The sequence below is a fragment of the Leucopleurus acutus genome (genome assembly GCF_964270905.1).
Source record: "Leucopleurus acutus genome assembly, chromosome: 16".
Taxonomy (NCBI): domain Eukaryota; kingdom Metazoa; phylum Chordata; class Mammalia; order Artiodactyla; family Delphinidae; genus Leucopleurus; species Leucopleurus acutus.
The window spans coordinates 58016341-58036012 of NC_139158.1; the positions used below are offsets into that span (position 1 = coordinate 58016341).

The 19672-nt window shown below is 42.1% G+C and overlaps 1 protein-coding gene across 2 annotated transcripts in view; it reads left to right on the plus strand.

Annotated features, from left to right (window-relative positions):
• Window positions 1-19672, plus strand: part of DNAAF9 (dynein axonemal assembly factor 9) — a gene marked incomplete at its 5' end in the record, with an annotated part of 146909 nt that overhangs the window by 116927 nt on the left and 10310 nt on the right. For both annotated transcript variants that reach the window (XM_082858006.1, XM_082858007.1), the window contains 2 exons: window positions 6752-6789; window positions 17029-17164. In XM_082858006.1, the coding sequence (XP_082714132.1) occupies window positions 6752-6789; window positions 17029-17164 (174 nt within the window). The remainder of the gene's footprint in view (window positions 1-6751; window positions 6790-17028; window positions 17165-19672) is intronic.

Consider the following 19672-nt stretch of genomic DNA (forward strand, 5'->3'; position numbering starts at 1 on the left):
CTTCTCTTTAGCTCTGACCTAGGTTCTGCTCTCCCATAATAAAGCTAAGGTGGTCTATTTTTCCTTCTGCCTTAGGTTAGGTTATTGTAGTGAATGCTGAGCATCCCCATTGTACTTCAGAATGCCATATTGAGTCTTACATGCCACTCTTTCTACCATCCATGTCTCTTCTTTTTCTGAAGTTTTTACTTAAAGATGAATGAAAGCAGAAAGGGGTCTAACAGGGGACTAGACACTACTAGACATATTAACATAGAAAGGTAGGAAAAGATAGTAATAAACAAAGAACAGACAAAGGTTACACTCTAGACAAGCACTCTTCTACACCGTCAATAAAAAGTTAAGGAGAAGAGAAACTAACAGGGTGGTGAGGGAAGAGCTCAAGGAAGAGATATAAAAGGTCTGGGGAAATGGGGAGGAGGGATCTTCCTGGGGTATTGGAAATGTTCTAAAACAGAATTGTGGCAATGGTTGCACAACTCTGTAAACAATTTACTAAAAATAATCATTGAATTGTACACTTTAAATGAGTAAATTTTATGGTGTACAGGTTATAAATAAAGCAGTTAAATAGAAAAGATCGGGGAAAAGGAATTTAGCTGACAAAAGCAGCTGAAAGATAAACTGTTAGAGTCCTAGAAAGAAAATAAAAATTTCACTATAGAAATGAAAATCTCAAAGCAGTGAGAAGTAAAAGTAGACACTGCTAAAACAAAATGGAAAGGAAATACGGAATTCCCGGGAGGTCCAGTGGTTAGGACTCCTCCCTTCTACTGCAGGGGGCACAAATCCAGTCCCTGGTCGGGGAACTAAGATCCCACAGGCCACACAGCCAAAAAAAAATTTTGAGAGGAAATAGACAAAGAAATGAAGACAATTAGAGAAAAGAGAGGAATTATAGAATACAGATTTAGCTTTTGCGAGGACAGAAATCATTTCTGTTTAATGCTTAGTACATAGTAAGTGCTCATGAAGTGTCTGTGGAATAAATGAGTGTGCCAGCATGTGAGGAATAAGAGTCCTTGAAGAGAATTAAATAAGTAAATCAATAAACAAGCTAAAGATAAGCATATAATCTCTTTAAATATAGAAATAAGGGTAAAGTATATGAATTATAGTTATGGAATATAAAAATACAAATGACAAAATCAGGTGGGTTAAAAAGTATAAGAGATTAGGACTTCCCTGGTGGCGCAGTGGTTAAGAATCTGCCTGCCAATGCAGGGAACACGGGTTTGAGCCCTGGTCCGGGCATATCCCACATGCCACGGAGCAACTAAGCCCATGCGCCACAACTACTGAGCCTGTGCTCTAGAGCCCGTGAGCCACAACTACTGAAGCCCATGCACCTAGAGCCCATGCTCCGCAACAAGAGAAGTCACCGCAATGAGAAGCAAGCGCACCGCAAAGAAGAGTAGCCCCCGCTCACCGCAACTAGAGAAAGCCCGTGTGCAGCAATGAAGACCCAATGCAGCCAAAAAAAAAAAAGTATAAGAGATCAAAAATAATATTTGTCAATAAATCAAAATTACTGATTTGCTCAGTTTTTAGATATTAATGAGAAATTTCCAAATTTACTTTTGAATCCATTCCAGAAAGTAATTTACTATAGTGGTTTACTAATGCTCTTTTGGAAAACTAATGATTAGCCCCTGTGCATGGGCTGTGGAGCTATTCTGTTTCATGTGCATGGGGGTGCATGTGGAATAGAATAGGAGAATTACGGGACTCATGATCAAGAATAGAAAGTTATTGGGACTTCCCTGGTGGTCCAGCAGTTAAGACTCTGCACTCCCAGCACAGGGGGCCGGGGTTCAATCCCTGGTCAGGGAACTAGATCCCACATGCCTTAACTAGAAAATCCCGTGTGCCACAACTAAGACCCGGTGGCTCAGCCAAGTAAATAAATAAATATTTTTTTTTTAAAAACTTGGTTAAAAAAAAAAGAATAGAAAGTTATTAAATAACATTAATCCCATTCCATTAAGAAAAAAATTAAGTGGGCCAGTGTTAAGCCCATAATTTTTTTTTTTTTTAAAGAAGATGTTGGGGGTAGGAGTTTATTAATTAATTAATTAATTTTTGCTGTGTTGGGTCTTCGTTTCTGTGCGAGGGCTTTCTCTAGTTGCGGCAAGCGGGGGCCACTCTTCATCGTGGTGCGCAGGCCTCTCACTATCGCGGCCTCTCTTGTTGTGGAGCACAGGCTCCAGACGCGCAGGCTCAGTAGTTGTGGCTCCCGGGCCTAGTTGCTCCGCGGCATGTGGGATCTTCCCAGACCAGGGCTCAAACCTGTGTCTCCTGCATTAGCAGGCAGATTCTCAACCACTGTGCCACCAGGGAAGCCCAGCCCATAAATTTTTAAAAAGCAAAAACAATCTGGGAATTCCCTGGCAGTCCAGTGGTTAGGACTTGGTGCTTTCACTGCCGTGGCCTGGGTTCGCTCCCTGGTTGGGGAACTAAGATCCTGCAAGCTGCATGGCATGGCCAAAAGAAAGAAAGAAACAAAGGAGGGGCAGGGAGGGAGGGAGGAAGGAAGGGAGGGAGGGAGGGAGGGAGGGAGGGAGGGAGGGAGGAAGGAAGGGAGGGAGGAAGGAAGGGAGGAAGGAATCCATCCTTACATAGCCAACTGTGGTAGATTAAAATTATGGCCACAGCAGAAGCAGCCCCTCCCATCAAGACCTGAAGAGTCGAATCTACTTCTCACCTGGGCATTGTGACTAGGCTTTGGCCAGTGGGACATCAAGAAGCATGAAACAAGCCAAGGCTTGAAAAGCATTTACACATTGGGGTTTGCCCTCTCTTGCTTCTGGGAGCTAAGACCACCATATGAAGAAGCCTGGGCTAGGCTGCTTGAGGATGAAAGACCATGTGGAGAGAGAGGCCCAGCCATCCATTCCTACCATTTGGACTGAGACCCCAGTTGGGCCTGTGAGTGAGACCATTTTAGATAATCATCAGCCCCAGCTGAGCTGCCCCAGGCCAAAACAACTGCCCATTCAACCTATAGAATCATGAGAAATAATAAATTATCATTATTTTAAGCCACTTAGTTTTGGGGTGATTTTTTATACTGCAACAGTGTAAGAAAATAGGTACACATATACACTCTTTTTTTTTTCCATACACTGTTGATAGGAATGTAAAATGATTTAATCTCTTTGGAGACAAATATGGCCATTCCATTGCTCAAATTTTATCATACAGTTATATTTTTACAAATGTGCAAAGATATATAGGTATAGGGGTGTTTGTTTCAGGCAGAATTTTTAATTCCAAACAGTAGAGCCCACTCCAGCATGTCTAGCTGGGGAGGAATTTACTAATGTACATTATAGCTTGCAGAGTCTCTAGGAGGGTCAGGCTGTATTGGCTAGGCAGCCAGGTGGAACACTCAAACTTCCTGTAGGGCTGCCCCGGTGAAGGGGATATCTCAACCACTTCTTCCACCAGAAAATGGAGTCTGCTTACCATACATTCCCTCACTCACCATGCTCATTGCCACTTGGAGTCTAGGTGGTAGAACTTCAGCCATATGCCTGCACCAGACGGCAAGAAAGGCTGGAAAAGCAGTTTTCTGCCATTTACGCCAGGGACGGGCTTCCCAATTCCAAGTCTGAGAAAGGTGTTTAGAAGGTACTGGGCAGTCTGAAATATGACAGGTGTGCTCTGCAATGTTCAAGACAACACTATTAATAATATCAAAGAACTGGAAATAATCCAAATGCTCAATTAGTAAGTGACTGGTTAAATTTGGGGATATTCATAATGAACTGCTATGCAGGCATTTTTTAAATTCAAGTAGATTTTTATCTTCTAACATAGAAAATGGCCATAATATTTTATGAAGTGAGAAAAACAAATTACCAAAACAATGTGTATTTTTTAAATGTTTACTTGTATACGCATAGAAAATATCTAGAAGGATACATGCCAGACTGTGAAATGTTTGTTCCTTCTGGGAAATGACCAGTTCCTTGGGGGCAAATGTTGGATGATGGGAAAACCATTTGATATTTTATAGTATCACGTATATTGCTTCTTTTAATGTAACAGCTTTATTGAAGTTTCTGTGGATATACTTATTCTGGACATTTCATGAATGGAATCATAATATGTGGCCTTTTGTGTCTGGCTTCTTTCAGGGTTCATCCATGTTGTAGCATGTGTCAGTGTTTCATTCCTTTTTATTGACAAATATTTCATTGTATGGATATATCACATCTTTTTTATCCATTCATCAGTTGATGGACATTTGAGTTATTTGCATCTTTTGGCTATCATAAATATACTGCTATGAATGTTTATGTATTAAGTTTTCATATGGTTGTATGTTTTCTGTTCTCTTGGGTAGAATTACTGGGTCATATGGTAACTGTATATTTAACTTTTTTTTTTTTTTTTTTAAATATTTAACTTTTTGAGGAACTGCAAACTTACCCAAAGCCACTATACCATTTGCATCCTCATCAGCAATGTATGAGGGTTCCCATTTCTCCACATCTTCACCAATACTTGTTATTTGTCTGTCTTCAATAATATTACAGTTTAGGGCTTCCCTGGTGGCGCAGTGGCTGAGAGTCTGCCTGCCAATGCAGGGGACACGGGTTTGTGCCCTGGTCCGGGAGGATCCCACATGCCGGAGCGGCTGGGCCCGTGAGCCATGGCCGCTGGGCCTGTGCGTCCGGATCCTGTGCTCCGCAACGGGAGAGGCCACAGCAGTGAGAGGCCCGCGTACCGCAAAAAAATAATAATAATAATATTACAGTTTAGTAGGGAGGACGATATGCAGAGAAGGAAAGGAGTGAGCCAACATTTGTTTTCCACTGTTTGTTAGACACTGTGATGCTTTACCCCTTTCAAACCTCAAAATCCCCTTTAGGTATTTTGGGAGGCATTTAAGGTAGGCATCATTACCATGTTTTACCATGAGGAAGCTGTTGCTCAGAAAAGTTAAATAATTTTCCAAATGCCACACCCATGACATGTACACAATTAATCATGATATAGGGTAGGAAATGCTGTAATAAAAGATTCATGTAATTTTATAAGAATTATAAAAAAACAATAACTCATAGTTGGATTAGTAAAGAAAGCCAGCATATGAATTTGAAGGACAGGGATGCCAGAGATGCCAAGATATGAGAAGAAATTGCATGCATGTGCAAGTCCATGTGTTCTGAGTATTTTCTTTGCACCTGTTTAAAGTGAGCAGCTTAATGGCCCTCTACCCTGTCAGGGGTTTAAAACATGAGCATCAAACCTGTGATTGTATAAGATGCCTTGAGGGGAAACATTGCTCAGCCTTGTCTAAGATGCCACTGGTGTGAATTTCTGTGGGCTACTGCAAGAAAGCAAGCAGGGCACTGAGAAGGGCTTTTAAGGGCATGTACTCTAAAGTCACAGGTACTTACTTGATGGGGACAGTCATTTTTCTAAGAATGCATTTGCTGTGTGGCTGGCCATTCGGTGGACTATGAATGCAGTGAAGTCAGTGACCTCTATTCTTGGGAGACTCTGGTGCGGATGTCTCTTCCTTTGCTCCAGGGCTCCTGACCTTGCTCAGAGCACATGGGGATTCTCCCATGGAATTCTTTAGAAACCATGAAGGAGTCAGGCAAGTGAACTAGATCCACAGCCCAAAGTTGTATTCATCCAGCACACTTATCCACCAAATTTGGTTCCAAATGCTGTGTGTCCGGCTGTTGTCAGAAATCAAATTAAAAGATGAGGATTTGCCACCACCAAGAAAATTGCAGGAGAGAAACTCCCCTCAGTGTTTTGAACAGCACTAATACCTGCCAACTACACCAGCAACAATTCAGAGGGTGGCTTCATCAAGCATCTTATTTGCAGGGGAAGAAAGCACAGGAGCTCTGTGGTGCCAAATGAACCCGGGTCCCTGTATAAGCTCTCCCATTTCCTAGCTGCATGTGGGACCTTGGGCCAAGTGCTTAGCTTGCTTAGCCAACCTAAACCCACTCTTTGTGGTTTTTAGGTAGCCAAGGCACAGGGTGGATGTGAGAATAAAATTGTATATATGAACTGCTTGCACAGTGCCCAGCCCATGGTAAGAACTTGATAAAAGGCAGCTATTCTCATTAGTGTTAGCTTTCTTCTCTAAGAAGAGCACTGTGGTGTTTTAGAAGTTTTAAAGCACTGAGAATATGGGCTTTTCTCTGGAGCTTACTGCAGAGCTACAGTTGTTAACTCACACTTTGGATTAGTCACCCTCAATCCAATCAGTCAGTTTCCTACATTTCATTCACCGTTTGAGCTCAGAATAGGATTAAAGGGAAACCAGGATTCTGTTGTGCACATAAAGGGAAATATGGCAACTTTGGTACTGAAGGCCCTTGGCACAGTTAGGTAAAATAATTCTCATTTTCCCTTGAAATTTCCCCTTTACTGTCAGGACAGTATCTCTTTGGGAGGGTGGAAAAGAAGACCAAGTTCTCTTTCTCCATTTCTTATAGTCTTGAGAGCTGGCCCTGTCCTCAGTATCCCCTCTTCAACATTCCACCAAGAGTTGGCCACTTTGGGACTTCTGTGGGGTTTCTGGCTTAGGGGACTTTGGTTCAAAGCTATGAAAACCTTTTGTATAATCATGGCTATCCTTAATGTTCAGTGTTGCCTGCCCGTTGCCCCACTGAGTAAGTCATCTTGTATGTTAGTGATATTCACATTTTTGTGAGAAATAACCAATGAAAATTCTGAGATTAATGGTTTTAAAATATTTCTTTTTTCTCCCTAGATTTCTCTTTCCTAAATGTCTCGACCAGTGTTCACAAGGTAAGCAATATGCTCTGTTTTCGCTTGCAAGCCTTTCAAATTATGTTTAGATGCGACAGACTTTTCTTCATGCTCCCACCTACCATTCTGAAATCTAAAGCAAATAAAACTGATCCAGGGAAGACTTGGGCATTTTTTGCTTTTATCATATTTGATAGGCAGATTTCTTCCGAGAGTTTGTCTCTTAATGATAATAAATTGCCATAGCAACACCTCTTCTGAGCTGGGCTTAAGTCTGCCCTGGCCTTCCAGCTAATGTCAGTGGACTGAATAGGTATTCCTAGCCTGTGGATCAGCAAGATTTTGATGCATTTCTCCTGTCCCATGAGTGAGAATATGGCCGAGTAGAACCTCCTCCCTTAGTCCCCTGCTACATATACTGAAATTTTCCACGTCTCCTTTATAACATTTAGAAAAATCCACACATCCTGTAGGTTACACTCATCCTTGCATTGTCCTACCTTCTGGCAGCCTGGGAGCAGCACTTTTTAGTCATATTAGCTATGATGGCTGGAGACCCAGAATAAATTCTAAATTTCCTACAGTTAGTGATAAAATACTTATTGTTGTCAGAAGGCCTGGGGTCTGGGCTTCCTGAAACAGCCCAGCAAGTAGAAATCAGATGGAAGAAAAGAACTCAGTGTCACCAGCACGGTTTTGCCCTGCTGATGCCATTGCCAATCCACAGGGAATGGAGACAACAGAGCATTCGTAGAGCTGTTGTCTTGGGGAAGAGCTGAGCTGGAGGCTGTGCAGGGCAGGAGGCCGGGTCACTGGAGAGAAGAATGTGTGTGTTGGACTGCTGCACCAGGGAGTCTCAAGTCTAGCTTTTAGAGGCCCCTGTTGCTTTCTAGGCACTGCACCCCAGAAGCAGAGTTGAATGGAGGTTGGCTGGGTCTATCCACCGTGTCCACCCCAGGTAGATTAAAGAGATTTTATAGGGGCTGGGTTAGTAGGGTCTGGTAACAGACTAGATGGGGGGACATTGAAAAAGGGGGTATCTGGAGTGACTCCTAGGTTTCTAGCTTGGGAGATTGGAACGGTTGGTGGTACCTATCTTTGAAATAGACTACATAGGAGAAAACATAGGTCCAGGAGATAACCAAAGAGAGCTGTCTGGTCCTTCGATAAATGTTTGGAAGTCATGATCAAAGCCAACGGTGTGGGCTGTAGTAAGCCCCTCTGACTATATGATCGATCATATAGTGATCGATCACATAACTGATCACATGAAGATTGCCACCCTAGTGCCCCTTGGCTTCTTGACACTTTCTCCTTCAGTGCCCCTCTTCTTTTTTTGCATGTGGGAAAAAGATGATCAGGCTACCTTGGCAAAGAACCTTAAGCAAGTGTTCTGTCTTTACTGTCCATGAACCTGGGCCAGTATTGCAAGAGGAAAGCTCTTTTAGGCCAAGACAGAATGAGTTCTGTCTGGGATTTTGTAGGCATATTTCATTAGCACTGCCTTCCAACTCATTGTTCAAAGGTAATGTGTGTCAATTCTGTACTCATATAAAGAAAGCTAGGGTGGGGGTGGGAGGACTTCCCTGGTGGTCCAGTGGTTAAGAATCCGCCTTCCAACGCAGGGAACTCGGGTTCGATCCCTGGTCGGGGAACTAAGATCCCACATGCTGCAGGGCAACTAAGCGCGTGCACTGCAACTGCTGAGCATGCGAGCCACAACTAGAGAGCCTGCATGCCACAACTACAGAGCCCACACGCTTTGGAGCCCGCATGCCACAAGAAGAGAGAAGCCTGTACACCACCACAAAAGATCTCATGTGCCACAACTAAGACCCAACGCAGCCAAAAATTAAATAAATAAATTTTTTTTTTTTTTTTTTTTTTTTTTTTGCGGTACGCGGGCTTCTCACTGCTGTGGCCTCTCCCGTTGCGGAGCACAGGCTCCGGACGCTCAGGTTCAGTGGCCATGGCTCACGGGCCCAGCCGCTCCGCGGCATGTGGGATCCTCCCAGACCAGGGCACGAACCCATGTCCCCTGCATCGGCAGGCGGACTCTCAACCACTGCACCACCAGGGAAGCCCAAATAAATATGTTTTTAAGAAAAGAATTAAAAGAAAAAAAAAAAAAGAAAGCCAGGGGAATTCCCTGGCAGTCCAGTGGTTAGGACTGCCACAGCCTGGGTTCAGTGCCACAGTCACTCCCACAGCCTGGGTTCAGTCCCTGGTTGGAGGCGTAAAAAAAAAAAAAGAAAGCTGGGAATGTGATCAGATGTAGACAGATAACCTTGAGGCCATATATGCTGTTTTCTGAACTGCAAAGGGCTTGTTAAGTGATAGTGCCTTGGTAGACATCTTCCCCTTACATCTGGGCCAAGAGGACACTATAGACTGATCTGACCTAATTCACCATGGGCATGGACCTTCTGGGGAGAGAGGAGATAAAATGCAAGTATTTCTTCTTCCTCAGAGATTTGGTGGCTCTCTTAGAGGTAGAATCTGCCACCGGTAGACAAACATTTTACGTCCTAAGGGAGCAGTTGCCTCCCTTCGCTCCTGTTCATGAGTTAAGCTCCCTGATTCATTGCTTTTACAACAAAGGATTATTTTACAATGAGAAAAGCACTGTATTGCAGCCACAAGATGATGTGTATTACAGAGATCCAAGGATTAGGAAATAATCTCAATGCTTAAACAGCAAGCAAGGCTCATTATAATGCTGGCTTTAAAACAGAGCGCAGATAATTTACTACCATGATCTGCTTTTAGATGTATCTGTAGATAGACAAAAGAAGTGAGATTTGTGTTCTTCTGGGTTGCTGGAAGTCTTTAGCCAGACTGGGATGGTCAAACAGACCTCAGAGATGTTTCTCCACTCTTGGGAACAGGCCAGTCCAGGCTGCCTGCTCACTCACAACCCAGACTGGTGAGGCGTTGGCCAAATCAGAGTATCCACTCCTTGATAACAGCAGAAGGAAGCTCCCGGCCCAAGCAAGATGAAACCGCTCATGATGGCCTCTTCACCCTGTGCTCCAGATAACTGCTGTACCTTGCCTTGAAGATGGCATTTCCTCTTGGCAGGTAGCAGATTGCATAGCTGGCCTAAGGAATGCTGGGGATAATCCTTTTGCTTGTTTCTCCACAAAGCAAAGCCCCTTTTATATGTCCAATTCCTGACCTAGAATCCAAAGCCCACAGTGTTTGTCTACATGGTACTCATGGGGCAGACAGGACTTTGGGCAAGTTATCTGTCAGAGACTCGGATCCTAGCCTTTTCTCAGGCAGGACAAGCCTGTGCTTGTGACCCTGCTGCATGCCACTCAGGTTGGCACATTCGCAGTAGTCTGACTCTCCAGTTTCTTCTGCCCAAGTAGATGCTAAGTAGAGTCCTAGGGCCTTTATAGATCTTCTCTCAGCCTTTCCTGACTCCTCACTGCAAGATCCACCACAGCTATTCTTGTCTTCCACCCCTGGTAATGTCATGGGCCTCTCGCAGGAGCCGACTCTCATAACTGCCATCTCTGGAATGTGCTGAGCCTTCTAGAACCCTGCCTGCCACCCCACTGTGCCACATTCTGGGCCTGGCTGCCTGGCCTTGCTTTACTCAGTTTCCAAAGGCCCCAGCCACTTCCTGTGGCTGCACCAGGACATGGGGTTCTGGCAGTAGGCTCACCAGGCTGTCCTCACTGCCTCCCCACAGCCTGCAGAGTGACCTTTCTAAATGGGAATGGAAGCACAGGCACTACCAGTGTCACCTTTGTTAGGAGGCTTTCCTAAAACTCTGACTACAGATGGTCCATCTTAATGTTAAAGCTTATGAACAAGGAAGGCATGTGAGAAACCTTTTTAAAATAGAATAAACAAAATGCAGACATATTCTCCATTTGAATTCCTAAGTCTTGTGCTATTACCACATCTAGGCCATACCTGAAGACCTTGAGAATAGAAGTTTTAAGTGTAGGAGAAGCTGTTAAGAAAATGTGGTTCTGTATATTCCTATATACTTGTATATGCATAGAGTATCTGAGGAGGCATACCCAAAATCTGGTTATTAGTGGTTGCCTCTGCGGAGGAGAAATAAGGCTCAGGGTGCCAGAGAAGGGAAGAAGAAACTTGAACACCCTTTTGTACCTTACGAATTTTGCACCAAAAATATGTATATACTAATAAATCTTAGAAACCTTTCCAGATGGCTGTCTGATGAATAGTACTTGCTCAGACCTGCAAGTGGGAGAATTTTTGGCATGTGGGTACCCACGGCTTAGTTTCTTAGGCAGCTGCCTCGGAGGTCAGGTTGCATGTGTCTTTTATTACACTTCATTTATTCGTTCATTTATTCAGCAAATTTTTATCTAATGCCTGCTGTAACCCAGTCCTGGGGGATTAAGAAAGGCTTCTGGAAGAGGTGCTATTCAAATTGTCTACACCCTGAAGGAGGAGTTGGCCCTCCTTCAAAAAAATGAGAGAAAGGATGGCTCCAGGCAGAAGAAACAGCAAGATTGAAGGCCTGATGGTGATTAGAGTACGACTAGGGCCCTGAGGAAGTGCATCATGCAGATAGGTCAAGCAGGCCAAGAAGTTTAGATATCAGCCTAAAAATAATTGGAATGCATTAAATATTTTAAGTAGGGAAGTGACTTGATCAGATTTATGTTTTTGAAAGATTACTCTTACTACAATAGGAAGAATGAATTGTAGTAAAGGAAGCCTGGAATTAGAGAGAATGAGCAGTAACCTAGTGAAGAGAGAGCAGTGGTCTAAACCAGGCAAATGGTAGCAGGGACTGAGAGTGGAGGATGGACGATGGCCCAGGTTTGGGGAACTAGGCAGTCGGTGTGCCTTTCACCACGTGACCGCTTGGATGTCAGGGGAAGCCATTGAGGAAACTCACCTTTGAATCCTCAGAGGTCTCTCAAGCACTGTGCAGAGGCATATAGGCCATATTTACCTAAGGCCGACTGACTTGCTGTGGAGCACTAACAGATACCTGTGAAGAGCAGGACTCATGTCTCAGAACCAAGGAACCAATAGATTCCCAAACAGTGTGTAAGCACTCAGGAAGCAGATTATGTGCTCAGCAGTCGAGCCCTACCTCCTGACATCTATGATCCTAGGCATATTGTATACCCTTCGTGTGTGCCTTGTCCCCATTGTAACACACGACCATTGACATGAAGCTCCTAACCCCTGTTCCCTGGTTGCGAATGGAATGTGGTTATGAGGTTAGATTCAGTCTTCAGAGTTTTGGAACACTTTTTATAAATATGATTGGTGAGAGGAAGGAAGTATCACTAACTTCTGCCTCAGACCAGAGGCAGGGACCAGGGGTCCTGGAAGTTGCCTTCAAACCAGTGATAGCCACTCATTTAAACCATGGGCTCAGCAGCCTAGGCTGGTGAGAGTCATGTGACTTACCTTCCTGCTTGTCGCTGTGGCTAAGGCGTGCCACAGCCACCTCTGTCAGTCTGAGGAATCGGTCCAGGCTCCTTGGTGTACATGTAGAGGTCCCATTCCCAAATGATGAGATGGTGGTGGTAGTAGTGTCAGGTTGCATTTAATGAGTTCTTACTCTCTGTAGCCTGTGATAAGGCATTTCACAGATAACCTGGAGGTATGTGTTCCCATCTGACAGAGGAGGAAATTTGGGCTCAGAGAGAAAGTTGAGCAATTTGCCTAATGTCACCCATGAATAATTAGTGGAACCGAAAATTCAGACTCAGGTTTGCTTGGCTCCAAAACCCACGCTTTAATCTTTACCTTATGCTATCTTTTTACATATATGAAGAAGATAAATAAAAATATAAGCCTTATATTTTAAGCACTGCCCATGTTATTCAAAGGAGCTCTCGTAGTTCAGAGAAAGGGAGACAGCAAGGTGGCATGAGGGGAGGATTGGGATGATAACGATATTAGAGAAGATTGTAAGGAAGAAGTAAGCTTTACCAAAAAATTTTTTTAAAAGGCTTAAGTGAAAAAACAAGGTACAGAATGGTATAGTATGCCACTGTTTGTGGGAAAAATGTATACATACACATTTACTTGTAAATACTCAGCACATATCTGGAAGAAAACTCTGATAAATATGGTTGCCTCCAGGGAAAGAAGTAGGTTGCTGGGTAGGAAGGGAATTTACTTTGTCTGTGAACTCTTCTGTACATTATGAGTTTTGCCCTGAAAAACTAAGTACAGCTAATTTTTTAAAAAACAAAACACTTGACTGAAGTGAACAGTAAGAGTCCTCTGTACTGAATATTCATTATTCAGGATCCTACAATTACAAGGTTACTTAGGAAAGCTGAAGTCTCATAATTTAGAGATATTCACTTATGAACTAATCGTTTACAAAACTAGTCTCGGGCTTCCCTGGTGGCGCAGTGATTGAGAGTCTGCCTGATGATGCAGGGGTTGCGGGTTCGTGCCCTGGTCCGGGAAGATCCCACATGCCGCGGAGCGGCTGGGCCCGTGAGCCATGGCCGCTGAGCCTGCACATCCAGAGCCTGTGTTCCTGAATGGGAGAGGCCACAACAGTGAGAGGCCACGTACCACAAAAACAAACAAACAAACAAACAAAAAACTAGTCTCTATTAGTAAAAAGATTGATGATGAGCATTGAGTATTCTTAGGTATAGAATTAATTATAACACCTATGAGAATGCTATTACAAGATAGAATATAAATGTTGAAAATCTCAAAACTCTATAAATGAAATTATATTTAATAAAAAATTAGGAGGCAACGAGAGAGAGATTACCTCTACATCTTCTCAAGTGGGAGATCAGTAAATTTTAAAGCTGTTAAGTCAATTTGTAAAGAGTTAGTTGTACTCTTTAAAGATACAAAATTATCCACTCGGGCTTCCCTGGTGGCATGGTGGTTAGGAATCCAACTGCCAAGTCAGGGGACACGGGTTTGAGCCCTGGTCTGGGAAGATCCCACGTGCCACGGAGCAGCTAAGCCCAGGTGCCACAACTACTGAGCCTGCGCTCTAGAGCCCACGAGCCACAACTGCTGAAGCCCACGCTCCTAGAGCCTGTGCTCCACAACCAGAGAAGCCACCGCAGTGAGAAGCCCGCACACCGCAATGAAGAGTAGCCCCCGCTCGCCACAACTAAAGAATGCCTGCACGCAGCAACGAAGACCCAACACAGCCATAAATAAATAAATAAATAAATAAATAAATAAATAAATAAATTTATAAGAACAGTAAAACTTAAAAAAAGTATCCACTAAAGGAACTATAAAATTATTAATGTAGCCAACCAGAACGTGATAGTGGAGAAGCGGGGCAAATTTAAGGGTATATGAACTTCCTTGTCTGTCATGTGGAAAAGTCAAAAGACATTGTCTAAAGGTGACATAAGGATAGCTATCATAAGAACATAAAACAGACTATAAGCCCACCACTTATCAGAAGGAAAGCAGAAAACAATGCAGAAATCATATTGCTAAAAGTTAAAAAAAAATTTTTTAAATAGAATTCCACATAAACAAGGTAACAGAAACAAAGTGTCAGTAAATATAAATGGAATAAACACCTATTAAAAGGAAAAGTATCTCAGATTAAACCAAAAAGTAGAATCTAATTATATGATGTTCTGTACAAGAGAAGCATCTAAAACTAAGTAAGGATGGTGATGAAAGAATGGACAAGATATAACAGACGAATGCAAACAAAAAGAAATGAGGTTGATATTAATAACAGCAGGGTTGAATACCAGGTAAAATATTGAAGAGTCTAAAAAGGGCAGTTTTGGGACTTTCCTGGTGGTCCAGCAGTTAAGACTCCGTGCTTCCACTGCAAGGTGCACGGGTTCAATCCCTGGTCGGGGAACTAAGATCCCACATGCCACACAGCACGGCTAATAAGTAAATAAATAAAAGGGCAATTTTTAATGATAAAGGACACCATCTACAACCTGTCATGAATATTTCTGTAACCAAATAATTCAAAAGAAAGCATATACCTTTAAGTTACTATGTTACTAAACAAGAAATAATTTTTCTTTTTATTGAGATATAATTGACATATAACATTGTATTAGTTTCAAGTGTACAACAGAATGATTTGATGTTTGTATACATTGCAAAATGATAATCACAATAAGTCTAGTTAACATGCATTGCCTTACCTAGTTGCAAAACAACTTTTTCTTATGATGAGAACTTTTAAGATCTACTCTCTTAGCAGCTTTTAGTTATTCAATACAGTATTATTAACTATAGTTACCATGCTGTACATTACATCTCCATGACTTATTTATTTTATAACTGGAAGTTTGTACCTTTTGACTCTCTCCTCCCATTTTTCTCACCCCCTGCCCCCTGCTTCTGGCAACCACCAGTTTGTTCTCTGTATCTATGGGCTTGGTTTTTGTTTTTGTTTTTAGATTCTGCATATTAATGAGATCATATGGTATTTCTCTCTCTGACTTATTTCATTTAGCATAATGCCCTTGCGGTCCATCCATGGCAAGATGGCAAGATTTCATTCTCTTTATGGCTGAGTAACATTTATATATATATATCATTATCATATATAAGATAGATATATATAAGATATATCTATCTTATATCTCCTTTATCCATTCATCCACTAATGAACACTTAGGTTTCCATATCTTGCTATTGTGAATAATACTGCAATGAACATGGGTGTGCAGATAGCTCTTCAAGATAGTGATTTCAGTTCCTTCTGGTATATTCCAGAAGTGGAATTGTTGGATCATATGGTACTTTTAATTTTTTTAGGAATCTCCATCCTGTTTTCCATAGTGTCTGTACCACTATAGAATTGGCATTCCCAGCAACAGTGTACAAGTTTCCCTTTTTTCCACATCCTCACCAACACTACTTATTTCTTGTCTTTTTGAGAATAGCCATTCTAACAGGTATGAAATGCTGTCTCATTGTGGCTTTTTTAAATAATGAATTAAGCATTCAACTTAAGAAGTTAGAAAAAGAACAAGAACTTTTTAAAAACTAGATTATAATAAAAAAGATTGAATCTATAAACCAGGTATATCTAGCATGTTAAGCAACACTATGGAGATGCAATCAGCAAAATCTGGACTGAGAGAAATATACAAGATGCAGTTTTTCAACAAATAAATCACAAAGAAGTAAGAAGAAAACTATAGATTGAAAGAGAATTATGAGATGCATCAGTGAAATATAATGTATGGGCTTTGTTTGGTTCCTGTTTCCAAAAAATTAAGAAAATATTCTTGAGACAGAAAAGTTTGAATGTGGGCTAGATATTTTATATTAAAGAATTTATTGTTAATCATTCATTTTTTTAAAGAGTCCTTATGATAATACATACTGAAATATTTTTGGATGAAATAATAGGATGTCTATTATTGGCTTCAGAATCATCCAGTGGGGAAGGAGAGGAAAGGAGAAAAGGTTGGGGTATGGTATAGAAGAAATAGTTAGCCAAATGTTAATCTTTCTTGAAGCCAAGTGATGGGCTCGTGGGCGTTCATTATACTATTTTTTTCTACTTTTGTATATGTTTGAAATTTTCACAATATTAAGTGAATAAAAACGGTTGAATAACACAAATGCAAATGACATTATAGCAGAAATGGTGTATATGCTGTGATCCTAGCCATGTAAAAATAAGTATGGAAGAGGTATTACAATTGTGTTGGCATGATGGGATGTGGCAAATTCTCTGATTTCAAAATTATCTGTAGTGCTGTGGATTTTACTTCTATATTTTCACAGAAAGGTTGAGAGTGATTGTGGCCCACTCCACAACCTCTCTTTACATGCGCCACCCTTCCTTACTGTGTCACTCTGTGAATATCTTTGTTAGCACTTACCTTGGAACTGTGGGTCCACGGGTGAGACTTCTTGACTGTGCACTCTTTGAGAATGGTTAGCACCTGACATACGGTTTGTGCTTGGTACATGTCTGTGTTCTGAACTGGTGAAAAGTCACTGGCACCAGTTCCTGATGAGGTTAAGTACATGGGATATAGAAAGGGCCCTTAGATGAAAAAGCTCCAGGTATCAAAGCGGAATTAAGAAGACAGAGGAGGTTAGGAGGTGAGGCAGCTACAGAGTTGAGGCCATTCACTCCAAGAAGTTGTAGTGGCAGAAAGAGGAGCAGAATGATGGCTATGTATATCAGTGTTGGGTGGCGGGTGTGTCTACATGAGGAGGCTGCTAGAAGGGATGATCAGGGGAGGGAGCAAGGGCTCACATTTGTGCAAACCCTCAGCCCCAGTCAGGACTCATAAAGGCTGAACTGTTTTTGGTTTTGTTCCCCAGGCCTGGTGAGTAATGTGGTGTTCACCAGTCACACCACAGAGCAGAGGCACCCTCTCCTGATTCAGTTGCAGAGCCTCATCAGAGCTGCCAATCCTTCCGCAGCCTTCATTCTTGCAGAAAATGGGATTGTCACCAGGTAAACTTACCAGTTCACTTCACTCCGCAGGACCAGCCACTTTCTCAGATGCAGCAGTCTGTCTATGGCCCACTGGGTCTTTCTACTGTATCAAAGACCTGAGCATTTATAAAAGTCAGGTCTTGAAGTGCTTTTTTTTTTTTAATTTATTTATTTTATTTTTATCATTTTTGGCTGTGTTGGGTCTTTGTTGCTGCAGGTGGGCTTTCTCTAGTTGCGGCGAGTGGGGGCTACTCTTCATTGTGGTGGCTTCTCTTGTTGCGGAGCACGTGCTCCAGAGCGCAGGCTCAGTAGTTGTGGCTCATGGGCTTAGTTGCTCCGCGGCATGTGGGACCTTCCCGGACCAGGGCTTGAACCTGTGTCCTCTGCACTGGCAGGCGGATTCTTAACCACTGCGCCACCAGGGAAACCCTTGAAGTGCTTTTGATGCTGTGTAAAAATCACCAAGAGGACCCCACATGTTAGTATCCTGTACTGGTTTTTTTTTTTTAATTTTTAAATTTTTTTTAATATATATAATTTTTCATGTATCAAATTGGCAATTTATTAATTTATTTATTTTTGGCTGTGTTGGGTCTTTGTTTCTGTGCGAGGGCTTTCTCTAATTGCGGCAAGCGGGGGCTACTCTTCATCGCGGTGCGCAGGCCTCTCACTATCGCGGCCTCTCTTGTTGCGGAGCACAGGCTCCAGACGCGCAGGCTCAGTAGTTGTGGCTCACGGGCCTAGTTGTTCTGCGGCATGTGAGATCTTCCCAGACCAGGGCTCGAACCCGTGTCCCCTGCATTGGCAGGCAGATTCTCAACCACTGAGCCACCAGGGAAGCCGTCCTGTACTGTTTTGAGATGTTCTGTTTTGATGCATTCACGTTCTCATCATTAAAGGATGGAAGTCAAGACTCTCTCAATGTTCTTTGTGTTAAGATGTGAGAGAAATGGCATAGAAACATGGGGAAATTATATCTTTACTTCATAGACCTGGGTTCAAGTTACAAACTAAAAATAGAGAATTAGTGACTTCGTGTGTATGAAAACATCTTGTCATATAGCAGTTTTGTTTGCTCAATAAGGTGCTAAAAGGTGTATACTTTTCATATAGTTTTGACTTTTGAGCAATGCACATATTTTACACATTCAAAAATTAAGTCAACAAGGAGGGAAAAAATACAAACAAAAACGTGAATCCATCTGTATACCAAAGTTATAAGAACCGTACATATGCAAAATAATTCAAGTAGCTTCTGAGCATAATCCTCTGTTGGAACCCTGATTCCAAACAACATCACTGATTAGAGAAGGGAGATTATAAATACGAAATGGGAAAGGTAAGGAAAAACCCTACAAATGTTGGAGTTGAATTGGGGGACTCGATATAAATTCATTATTTCAAAAAAAAAGTATATTCCCTAGCTCTTTCCATTAAAAGGGACCAGAAATAATACCCTTTCCATTAAAAGGGACTAGAAATAATAATAGCAATTAATACTTCTACCTCTAGATCTTAATTTCTAAGTGCCAATCCCCACTACAAAGTATCAGGACTCTTTGGAGAATTGGCTGATTGCAGGTTTAGGGAGTGAAAGTACAAGGTGAGCCTAGTACATTTTGTGACAAAAAAGCAGGGAAGTATTCAAAGATTAGTGGAAATATGTCAAAAGGATACAGAAGCTAGCTTAAGAAGCTCCCACTAGGCAAATTTGGGACAACTTGAGTATATGAGAGAACCATGATAATAATGGATTATATAGCACGTGGAGTAAAATGAGTCTGTGGTGATACTAAAAAAAGGGAGAGGGACAGATCAGTAAAGCTCTTCTTTATAGAAGAATGCTAGCTAATAAATAAATAAGGATTTATAGTACTAGAAAGTCACTATTTTGTAACCTTTCGTATAATACTTGATTTAGGCAAGAATTATCAATGGATGCTAAAAGCAGTGGATGACAGATTGTTGAGGAAAGGGATATTCACTTGTCTCAAAGTATCTGTCACGGGACTTCCCTGGTGGTGCAGTGGTTAAGAATCTGCCTGTCAATGCAGGGGACACGGGTTCAATCCCTGGTCTGGGAAGATCCCACATGCCACAGAGTAACTAAGCCCATGCACCACAACTACTGAGCCTGCTCTCTAGAGCCTACGAGCCACAGCTACTGAGCCCATATGCCACAACTACTGAAGTCTGCACACCTAGAGCCTATGCTCCGCAACAAGAGAAGCCACTGTACTGAGAAGCCCGCGCACTGCAACGAAGAGTAGCCCCCGCTGTTCCGCAACTAGAGAAAGCCTGTGCACAGCAACGAAGATGCAGTGCAACCATAAATAAATAAATTAAATAAATAAATGAATAAATAAAAAGTATCTGTCACTCCACAGACTGCTTACTACTTACAAAGAGGGAAAAGTACCTTCACAATGGAGAGGTTTAATCTAGAAGACATGACATTGACCAAATGATTAAACTTACCAAGACCACTAATGGGATAAACTGACATCATGTGCCTCCTTCGTGACA